We start from the raw sequence: 12,182 nt of genomic DNA on the forward strand, positions 1-12,182 counted from the left end.
TTGTGTGTGTGTGTTCGTGACCCTAAAGGGGTAATAAAAAAAAACTTACCAGGTAATGTGTTTTTGTAACCGTTATACAATAATAATAAAGTTAATGTTTAAAAGCCTAAAGCAAAATAATAATATGACATAACATAATACTGACCAAAAACCGTTATTAGACTGATTTCGATTGATATCTTATCGATTGATTCATCTGTGTATGTGTGTGTTTGACCTAGAGAATGATTTTTTTTTCTGGCTGAAGGTCATTGAAAACCCTGAAACTGTGCATATGATGATGATTATACAACCTAGTGAGACCTTGACATTTTTTTTTTCTTTTTTTACAGAATGGGTTATATGTTGTAGGAAGAAGAAGAAGAAGAAGAAGAAGATCAAGAAGATGAACCTTTGAACAAATGAACAAAAAAAAAATTTTTTTGGTGCCTCAAACGGTTGTCGTAGTCCATTTGGTATTATTCACCTATGCCATATTCATCATATGGCACACACAGAAAAAAATGTTCGTTTTCGACTTTTTTGTCGAAATTCATTTGTTCATCCGACATATTTTTTTTTCCTGTTTTTCCACGAATTTTGTTTTTTTTGCTTTTTGTTTTTGTTTTGCATTCCTTTATTATTTTTTTTTAAATAATATATAGTGTCAATTGTCGAAATTTTTTTTTTTCTTCTTCATTTTGGTCATTTTTAATGGTGGTGGTGGTGGTGGTGGTGAAAACAAAAATTACTGGTAGTTAAATACTGGCCTCTCTCAATCTCAAGAAAAAAAAGATCACAAGACCACCGGCCCGACTTGTAACATTTTTTTTTATTCATCACCATCATCTTGAAAAACAAAACATAACATTGAATCAAGTGTGTGTGCGCGCGTTTGTTTTGTTGGTTACACATAGGAACATAAATCTTGGTTTTTTGTTTTTTGTTTCAAAGAATCGATATTCATTCAATGATGACACATTCAATGGACCATAAGATGAAAAACGAAGAAAAAAAAACGGTCAATTGATATTTGGCTATGGTGGTGGTCTTTTCATCATCATCATCGTCATCGTTTTTTTCGGTTTTTTTTTTCGTTTCATTGAATTGTCGAAGAAATTTTTTTTTTTTCAAAACAAAAAACCAATTCACCATGAAAAAAAAGAAAGGTAATAAATAACCGGACTTGTTGGTGGTTGTGGTGGTAACATTTATTTTTTTTTCTTCTTCAAAACATTGTCTCTGGAGAGATGAGTGGTTCTTTTCATTTTTTTTTCACAATTACAAAATGAAAAAGTTTTCTGGAAATTTAAAAAAAATTTAATCAGGAAAACTTCCCCGGCAATCTACTATGTTGTCGGCTGTTATATAAATCAATCATCTGTTTATGGTGTGTTTGTGTGTGTTTTTTTATTTTGTTGCCATTTGTGCTGGCCACATGGTTTTTTTATCTTTGTAAAATTATTACCAATCAAAATGACAATCAACTGATCCAAAAGAATTTGATTATTGTTTGAAGAAAATTAATCTCCAATAAAAAAAAACAGTCTCTGGGTTTTTGTTTGTTTTGTTTGTTCAATTGGATTACAAAAAAAAATCCATTGAATGATGGCCGAAGAAGCACAGAAACGTGTACAAGCCGAAGTGAATAAATTTCTAACAAATTTAGATCAAACATGTTTACGTAAAATGCAAGTACAAATGTTTCAATGTTCAGCAAAATGTTGTGAAAACAACAATGCATCAATGGAACAAGTGGCCAGCTGTGTGGAAGATTGTTCATCAAAATTTCGTAAAGCACAAAGCTATATATCGAATGAAATGTCTGGATTTTTGGTAAGTTTTTTTTTCTTTGTTTGTTTCAGACGAAAATTTTTCTTAATTAAAACCTTTTTTTCTACTTTCACATGATTAGAAACGATTAGAACGTTGTGCATTACAATGTCAAGATCAGATACATGATCAAATGAATGCCGATACTACTGATGATCAAATGAAACGTTTTGAATCGCAATTTGAATCCTGTGTAATACGTTGTGCCGATGATACCATTAAAGTGATGCCTGATTTATTTCGTAAAATAAAAGGAATTATTGAAAAAGAAGCTTATCATAAAGCTTGATTTGTGAAAGTAAAATTTTACATTCACCACCTCTTTAAATCAAAATTATTATTTCGTATAAAGAAGACAAAAAATCACACATCATCATTATCATCATCATCATCATTCCTTATAAATGTAGAATATTCCTGCACGTATAGCAGCAACTATATATGTATATATAGTTGATGGTTCCTCTGTGTGTAATGAATATGTAGAATTGACAAAAGAAATGACAATCAAACACACACACACGCACCACCTCCAAATTGAAAATTTTTGATCAATTCTATTAATATTTTTTCATTCGAAAAAAAACAAATAAAATTTGCGTGGTTTCCCCCCCACCCCCAAAAAAACGAATTCTTTAATTAAACAACAACAGCAACAACATTGACAGGAAGAATTGAATTTGGAAATTTTTTTTAAATAAATTCAAATCAATATGTGGCCTACGCTCTGATGTGTTTTGAATCTGATTTTATGGATTTTGGCAAAATTGATTTGGTTCGAATAGTTGTGGTTTTCTTTTTTTTTTTTTGGTGCAAAAAAAAGGTGTTGGCGTTTAATCTGCTGTCGTGCTTCAAAAAAAAAAATCACGATTGATGATGACATTTGTCATCGATTATTAATCAATTTTGCGTGTGTGTATGCGTTTTCAACAACCAACTCATCACTTTGTTTTTTTTTACGAAAAAAACAATTGAAACAAAAAAATTTCTTAATTTAATAAAATTAAAAAAAAAATAGTATCGATAGTATCGCTTTGAAAAATATCGATTATTCGAAGCCGAATGATATTGTTGTTGTTGTTGTTGTTTTTTATTGTTGTTTGGGCGTCGATATATTTGTTGCTAATATGATGATTGCACCAAAAAAAGCCAGCCAGCTTGTTTGTAAGTTCGACAAAAAATAACGACAATTTTTTTATTCATTCATTCATCTTGGCAATCACAGATTGACAGAGCAGGGAAATAAAAAAAATTGTCAAACCACCACCGTTAGAGCAACTCTCGATCAACGATCATTCATTCAAGTAATAATCCGATTCAAAAAAAGCCAAGAAACAACATCCATCCATCCACCCATCCACATGTAAGTATATATGAATTATATTAGAAATTCAAGTCATCAACATTCAAAGTTTGACGTCTTGAATTTTTTTTTCTTTTTTTTTGGCTCAATTTCAATTTCAATGACAAAAACAAGAAAACATTCGATTGCCTGTTGCTTTTTTTTTTGTCTTTCAGTGGATTGCTTTCGTAACAAACCAAGAAAAAACTTTATAATTACACCCGAAAAACAAAACGAAAATGAAATCCACTTATATAGCCGCCTATTAGTCTATAGTCGTTTTTTTTGTTCACTCACTAAAAGTTTGTTTGTTTTTGTCATTTTCATTGTGTAGATTGAATAGAAAACCAAGTGACGAGCATCAGTAACAACAACAACAATACCGAAAAAAAATGTTTCAAAATCGTAAGTTTTCTGGAAAGATAATGAATGCTGATGATGTCATCTATTTTTTTTGTTCGATGTTTAGGTAATACTTTTGCAACATTACCACGTACACAACGTGGTATGCCACTAGTGTTGGGTGGTGATCCAAAAGGCAAAAATTTTCTTTATCCAAATGGAAATTCTATTATCATCAGGGATATTAATAATCCAGCTTTGGCGGATATTTATACTGAACATTCAACGACGACAACAGTGGCAAAATATTCACCAAGTGGTTTTTATATCTGTTCCGGTGATATTGGTGGACGTATACGAATATGGGATACAACGCAAACAGAACATATTCTAAAGAATGAATTTCAACCATTTGCTGGTAATATTAAAGACCTGGCATGGTCACCGGATTCACAACGTATTGTTGTTGTCGGTGAAGGCCGAGAACGTTTTGGTCATGTTATTATGATGGAAACCGGTACCTCGGTTGGTGAGATTGCTGGACATTCAAAAACGATTAATTCATGTGATTTTCGTCCAGCACGCCCATTTCGTATTGTAACCGGTTCGGAGGATAATTTTGTCGGCATTTATGAAGGTCCACCATTCAAATTTAAAACACAGCTAGAAGATCATAATCGTTTCGTGCAAAGTGTACGTTATTCACCGGATGGTCAATTATTTGCAACGGCTGGTTTTGATGGAAAAATGTTTCTCTATAATGCTAATGATTATAGTAAACAAGGTGAATTCAATGTTGGTGATGATGGAAAAAAACCTGCACATGCTGGTGGTATTTATGCCATTTCATGGTCATCTGATGGTAAACAAATTTTGACCAGTTCTGGTGATAAAACTTGTAAGATTTGGGATGTTTCAACATTTACTGCCGTTACGTAAGTGGTGATTATTAATGGATTTGTTTTTTCATTTTGAAACTTTTTCTCTTCGTTTATTTGGCAGCGAATTTCCAATGGGTTCAGATGTATTGGATCAACAGGTTAGCTGTCTGTGGCAAAACAATTATTTATTATCCGTTTCGTTATCTGGTTTTATCAATTATTTGGATGTAAATAATCCAACAAAACCATTACGTGTTGTAAAAGGTCATAATCGTACAATAACTGCATTAGCTATTAACACTGTTTCTGCGGATCAACAACGTCTTTATACTGGCAGTTGTGATGGTTATATAACACATTGGAATCCTCAGAATGGTGAACATGATCGTATCGTGGGCCGCACACATACAAATCAAGTTAGTGGTATGGTTTTCGATGGCGATAATCGTATCTATAGTGCTGGTTTTGATGATATAATCCGTACGATCGACGTGAATACAAATGAATTTATTGGTGAATTTAAACTCGATCAACAACCACAAGGATTAGCATTAAGTAGTGATAAACAAATCCTGTTCATCGCTTGTCATTCACAATTACAAGTAAGACGTGCACATGATGGTGGCATTCTTTCAGTGGTGACAGCACCATATGAACCATCAAGTATTGCTTGTAATCAACAAACTGGTGACATTGCTGTCGGTGGTAATCGTGATAGTAAAGTACATGTCTATAAATTTGATGGCCAAAAATTGAATGAACAATCATTCACCACATTGGATCATCGTGCTGGTATAACAGATGTCGCTTATTCACCAGATGGAAAATATTTAGCCGCATCGGATCAGAATCGTAAAATTATTCTATATAACAGCAACGATAATTATCAACTAGCTCATGATCTAGAATGGGGTTATCATGTGGCACGTGTTAATTGTTTAGCATGGTCACCAGATTCATCCTTATTAGCATCTGGTAGTCTTGATACCGGTATTATTATCTGGGATTGTGTTAATCCAACCAAACATTTTACACTTAAAAGTAAGTTTTTTTTCAAATTGTTTATTTTATTAATAAAAAAAAATTTCGTTTATCATAATGTGTAGAAGCACATCCACAAAGTCAAGTAACACGTATCGCATGGCTTAATCAATCGACCATTGTATCTACTGGTCATGATGGTTCAATAAAAATCTGGGAAATTAAATTAAAATGACAAACAAAATTGAAAATTACATGAACAAAAAACCCCACCAAATCTATCAAAGAGTCAATGAATCAACCAAAAAAAAAAAACCATCACCAGATGAATTAAATCATGAAGGCGGAAGCAAAGATTAATTCAAAAATCTTAATAACAACGTCTCTGTCTGTTGGATGGTGGTAATCTCAACAATTTTTTTTTCTTTTCTTTATTTTTATTCTGAATTAATAATGATAAAATTATTATTATTATTATTAATAAAAATGGAATTATTCTGCTTATATTCTGCTGTTGTTGGCCATCCATTTCATTCATTCTTTCTTCGATTTTGTGATTCAATTCCATTATTAATGTTTGGGTTTGTTGTTATTATTTTTCTTTTATGGATCATCCATGTGCTGGAAATTGTTTCGGGTTTCATCACGTTCATCAAACGGTTAATAATGATAATTTTGTTTTTGTTTGTTTGTTTTTTTTTGAATGTTTTTGTTAGTAGAATTTCTGGAATGTTTGTGTACGTGTGTGTGTGTGTATGTGGTATTAATATTTCCGAACATCAAATAATAATATCGGTAATTATCTGATACTAGACTATATGAAAGGTCAACGATCAATCGCAATGAATTCATGTGAATTACAATCCGGCTAGTGATAATGATGATGATGATGATGATGATAATGTCAATGAGATTATCATATATTGATGATGATGAAAACAACAATTGAATTTGATTATTTGGAAAATTCAATCACTGAATTCATTGAACATTCGAATATCCATCCGGTATACTATCTATAGAAATGAACAAAATGAACCATTCAATTGTGTGTGTGGATTTAAGTAAAATTCTCTGTCTTTTTTATTCTCTTTTTTTCTGATTTTTTTTTCTAATCAAAAAAAATTGGTATTGATTTGATTCAATTATCACTACTCTGTGTGTTTGAATCAACGTCAAATGACCGGTAATGAAATTCCGAGTTGTTTCTTTTGTGTAAATGTGTGTATGATTTTCTGTTCATTTTGTTACGTTTTTGCAGCATTCCCCAGCATTGATTAGATGTGTGTGTGTGTATGGTTTCAACTAGCAAAAGTTTCCTTTTCCAAAGAATCCAAGTGTGTGTGTGTGTGATGGATTCATACTGTGTTAAACTATATTATTCTGTATAGTGAACTTTTTTTTTCTCTTTTCACTTGAAATTGATTCTATTTGACTGCTGGAATTTTGTTTCATTCCGGAAAAAAAACAGGAAAAAACGAAAAAAACACGTCTATGGAACTTTTCAACCACAGGCCACTTTGATAGAAAATTTCAAAATTTAAATTAGATCAAATATACACGTCGGAAGAATTTTTTTTTTCGTTGTCAGAAATCAATCTCACTCTACAGCGAGAGCGATGATAATTATTCTATTTTGGTGAACAAAAAAATCGATTTTTTTTTCTTTATTTCCAATTTCACCGATTTAAACTGATATCGATTTTTTTTTCTTATCAATTCAATTGATTTGATTTAATTATGGTCGTCGTTGTTGTTGTTGTTGTCAACTTTTAATTGAACAAATTGATTTAATCACCATAGTCTCTGTGTGTGTGTGTGTGTGTGAGTCAGCATCCAAAAGAATCCAGACACATTTGGAAAAATTTCTTACAAAAAATTTTTAGGTGTTAATTTTGGATGTTATGAATTTTTTGCCCCTAAAAAAAGGTTATTGAAAAGTTACTGGGAGAAAAAAGTTTACTTTTTTTCATCATTTTTGTCATTTTTTGAATTTGAATTGTCATACGGTTTTGTCACATTCAAATGAATTTTATTTTCCTTTTTTTTCAGTGAAAATTGATTTCATTCTGAGTATGATGATTATTCTTTGCCTCGATCCATTTTTTTTTCGTTCGTTCGTTTGTTCATAATCACAGCCAGTGGTATGCACAATGACGATGATCCATATATAACGATATTATATGGTTTTTTGTGCTGAAAAAATTTCTCTTTGATGGTAATGATCATTATACACACACACACACGTAAGGAAATGTTAACAATGATCATAATAATCATGTCGTGTGAATGATGATGGATTCTGTCACATCATGATCATCAACAGAATCATTATGGGCAACAATAAAAAAGAGATTTCTGGAAATTTTTTCAAAAAAAAGAAAAAGAAAAAAACGAATCAAAATCAAATCGATTTCTGCTTTTTAGAGGCCAGTTCGGTATGAAAAATGAAACATAAATCATTCATTCTTTTCGTTAATGATCATCATATTACGATAAACAGAAACGTAATATTAATGGAAAATTCATCTTTTGGTTCAATATGTGTGTGAATTATATATGTGAATGATGATGATGATGATGATGACAACCTTTTTTTTCTCTCTTGATGCACTGATGATGTCTGTGTCTGTAATCATTTTGGATCATCATCATCATCATTTTTTTCAGTCTTCAGAAATGATCCAAAAATGATGATGATATTTTTGGATCATTCTGGATATAATGATATGTGTGTGTGTGTGTGTGTGTGGAATTCGCATGGAACAGAAAGAAGAATTTTTTTTTTTGGATTCTTATGTCTGTGAAGGATGTAATGATTATAGCCCGATTTGATTATTCAATCTATCTTTATTTTGGAAAATTTTTTTTTCATCGTTGTCGTCGTCGTCGTTATATTAATTATTATCGTTAAGAAATTGTGTTTGATTCTTATTTTAGCCATAAAAAAAAGAGATGAAAAGAATTTCGATTCTCACTGCAAAAAGAAAAAAAAAATACAAATGAGCAAAGAATTTATAATCACAATATTTTCATAATCAGAAAGATGATGGAACAAAAAACAAAACAAAAAAATCCAATTAAATTGACTATAACGAAATCGAGTGAACAACAACAACAACAACAACAACAACAGCGACTGAAGATTATCAAAAGTTTTTTTTTGTTTTGTTTTCTGTTTGTCGAACTATTCTAGTTGCTATGATCATCATTTTTTTTCTTTTGTTTTTTTGTTTTGTTTTTCTCCATTCAAAATGTAAACACGGGAATTTATTCTTTCACTAGATGAATTTCTTGGATTCTTTCACCAATTCACTACTGTATATTACAAGTTTTGATCCATTTTCATTCATTATATTCATATATCTATTAAGTGAAAAAAAGTTTTTTCAAAAAAAAAATTTCATCTTTTCTTGCATTTTTTTCGGTGAAGCAGCTATTTTGAATTGTTTTTTTTTTATTTGATTTCTGCTGAAATTTGATCCGATTTTGTTTTGTTTACAACTGAATTCATGATCAATAATAATGAATATTCTGCCCTGTTTTTTTTGTGTCTTTGTGATCTTTTTTTTTTTTTTGTTAGGCCGAATATCGGATGAAAAAAAAATCCACGTTTGTTTGTTTTACTGCGATTTTGAAATCTAAATTTCGTTTTCAGAAATCGGAAAGAAAACAAAAACGAATACAATGCTGAAACAAACTAACAAACAAAAACAGAAAAAACCAAAAATTCAAATTGATTGATCCAGATTCAATTTGATCATCATAGTGTTTGTTTTGTTTTTTGCTGTTTGAGAAATGAATTTGAAATTCAAATTCAAATCATTGTTGTTGTTACAAGTATTTGTTGTGTGCCTGTCTGTTTGGGTACGCATCCCTGTAATTAAATTGCAATTTCATCATCGTCATCATCATCAATTTTTATTATTATTACCGATGATGATTCATTCAATCATTTTTTTTCGTTTATTTTATTTCCATGATGATTATGATGATGATGATGGAAATGAAAAATTCCTTTGAACATTATTATTATTATTATCATTTTTTTTTCACTGTTTGCATTTCTATTCTTTTGTGAAACTAAACATCTGTATATTCTACGGATTCTATAGAATTATCATCATCATCATCACAATAATCATCGATAAAGAAGTAGTGTATAAAATAAAGTTCTTGAAAAAAAAACAGCTTGTTGGAAACATTCGAGTCTATTTTTTTTTCTTTTTGTTTGAAATTGAAATAATAATAAAAAACAAATATTAAATCACAAAACACACACATATAGACAAATGAAGAAAGAAAATGATGATGGAAAAAAAACCAGTGTACAGCTGCTACTGCTGCTGCTGCTGGTTCAATGTGTGTTTTTTAAGTGGGGAAAAAAAACAAACACGAATTGTATTTATGAATAAATTTAACAATATAAGATTGGTGAATCACCTAGACCTAGACATCGCACACACAGACACAGGGACAGAGAGATGGAATAAATTTCCATTTTGACAATGTTTTTGTTTTTCTGTTCTCATACAGGCATTTTTTCTATAGAATGTTGGACATTGAATTCAACGAGATTCATCCAGTTTTCATAGGAAAAAAAGTAAGGAATTTTGATATTAATTTTTTTTTCTTCATTTTTTTTTTTTTTTTTTGAATGCCACATGTGTTTGTTTGTTGGAAATAAGCATATTACATAACGTTGTTGTTTTCGTCAGTGTTAAAGTTTTTTTTTCTCCTTTGAAAATCAATGGTCATGGTTTTTTGTCGAAAATTTTCGATTACTAATTAACCGAAAACCACCCGGTACCCTTTTGATTACTAATTAATAATACCTGACAATCTTTGTGACTTTGTTTGGTTTTCTGTGTGTGTGTGTGTGGTTTTTACGCAACATCATTATATCATTCTAATGATGATAAAATGATAATTATGGATAAACTGTAATTATTACAAAAAAACGACAAAAAAAAAGAAATTCTGAATTTTTATATATTCCATATCTTTCTGTCTAGTTTGATCGGTGGTGTTATTATTATTACTATTATTCAGGACAAAAAACGTGTACATTTTTCAATCATCATAATGATGATGATCATCATCATCATCATTAATGGTCGCCATCATAATGAGAATGTGATTTTTATTCGCAAAAATTTTCCCTATAATTATCATTATTATTAGTATATCGAATTTTCATTGGTAACCGTTACACAATTCTCTTTTCTAGCCAGATTTCGATGGCTGTCACTTTCATTCTCTCGCTATTTGTATATATTAATAATCACCATCATCATCATCATCATTATTTCCGTATGAAAATTTTTTTTTCATTCACCCATTCCAAACATATATATATATACAGATTGATCCAACAACAACAAACCAATACACAATTGGGTCATCATTAGATTGGTGTGTAATATGAGAAATGAAATTTTATTTTTTCTTTCTTTCTCTCTCTCTCTTTTGCCAATTTATTTCATTTTGATACATTTTCTATTTTTACTCGCTCTTTATCTCTTGTACAGAAATTGTCAACACATTTCTTGTTGTTGTTGTTGTTGTTGATTATGTTGTGTCCACAATTTGTCCGATCAAATTCATTTATTTGTTGACAATTTGTGTTTTTTTTTTTGTTTTGTTTTGTCATCGATATCGATAATAATCATCATCAATGTCAAATACAGATGTGTCAAATTATTTCCACTGCTGCTGTTGTTGTGTTGTGTTGTTATGAAGAAGACAGAATGAAAATGTTAACATTTGTATCTATAATCAAAATCGATATCGATATATGATTGAGTATAACTATAAAAGTGTTAATGGGGTGGTGGTCTCTGTTGATTGTTTAAATCATTATTTTCTACACATCATTCATTCGTTTATTCGTTTGTTTGTTTGTTTGATGATTTGATTTCAACTTTATGTCCCTTTTGAATGAATAAATGACCCTTGTGTGTTCATATACATGAATTTTACACATGAACGATGCGAATAAAAAAATGTTAACATGTTAATTTGATTAATGAATTTGTTGTGAATTTTTTTTTTTCATTTACCATTATTATTCAGATAAAATAAACAAACACACCGAAAAAAAAACAACAACAACAACAACAACATTCACTTGCCGTGATTAACACTTTTTTTTGTATTCAAACTTGTTGTTTTTCGTTTCATTGTCATGTTTTCAATGACTGACACAATAAATGAATGAATGAATAAATGAAACATTTCATTCATTTGGCTAGCAGTGAAAAGTTTAGTTTTTTTTTCTTCGCTTCCCATTTTGTTTTGTTTTTTTGTTTGACCAATAAATGTGTTCGTGTGTTCGTTATTCTAATATTAACACTTTTACTGCCACAATTCCTATGTGATCGTTTTTTTTTGTTTTAAACTGAAAAAACTGAAAAATTACATAGTTTTTCTCTCTCTCTCTCTCTCTCTCTCTCTCTCTCTCTCTCTCTCTCTCTCTCTCTCTCTCTCTCTCTCTCTCTCTCTCTCTCTCTCTCTCTCTCTCTCTCTCTCTCTCTCTCTCTCTCTCTCTCTCTCTCTCTCTCTCTCTTGTCAGACGTTTGTCTATATAAATGTACATACATTATTCTCTCTAGAGGCTAATCTAAATTGTAGATCCAATCCAATTATCATTATTATTATTATTATGGTGATCCAGGAGCAAAAAAAAAACAACTTTTTTTTTCTCTCTACTGCCATGCTACTACATTGTGTGTGATCGCCAGTTTTTTTTTTTTTTTTTTGGATCAGTCACTCACAGATAGCCTTGATTCGGATCAAATGGAAAATTCACTCTCACACACACA

The 12,182-nt window shown here is 30.5% G+C and overlaps 2 protein-coding genes across 2 annotated transcripts; both read left to right on the forward strand.

Annotated features, from left to right (window-relative positions):
• Nucleotides 1-1,355: 1,355 nt before the first annotated feature.
• On the forward strand, nucleotides 1,356-2,477 carry LOC124500408 (protein FAM136A). Its single transcript, XM_047064480.2, has 2 exons — nucleotides 1,356-1,815; nucleotides 1,895-2,477. The coding sequence occupies exons 1-2, from the start codon at nucleotides 1,585-1,587 to the stop codon at nucleotides 2,099-2,101; spliced, it is 438 nt and encodes a 145-aa protein (XP_046920436.1). The 5' UTR covers nucleotides 1,356-1,584; the 3' UTR covers nucleotides 2,102-2,477.
• Nucleotides 2,310-5,862, forward strand: flr (actin-interacting protein 1 flr). The gene is made up of 6 exons (XM_075730879.1): nucleotides 2,310-2,976; nucleotides 3,038-3,175; nucleotides 3,489-3,559; nucleotides 3,624-4,431; nucleotides 4,499-5,418; nucleotides 5,484-5,862. Exons 3-6 carry the CDS (start codon nucleotides 3,547-3,549, stop codon nucleotides 5,591-5,593), a joined length of 1,851 nt encoding a protein of 616 aa, XP_075586994.1. The 5' UTR covers nucleotides 2,310-2,976; nucleotides 3,038-3,175; nucleotides 3,489-3,546; the 3' UTR covers nucleotides 5,594-5,862.
• Nucleotides 5,863-12,182: the final 6,320 nt, after the last annotated feature.

The sequence above is a fragment of the Dermatophagoides farinae genome, chromosome 4 (genome assembly GCF_024713945.1).
Source record: "Dermatophagoides farinae isolate YC_2012a chromosome 4, ASM2471394v1, whole genome shotgun sequence".
Lineage (NCBI taxonomy): Eukaryota > Metazoa > Arthropoda > Arachnida > Sarcoptiformes > Pyroglyphidae > Dermatophagoides > Dermatophagoides farinae.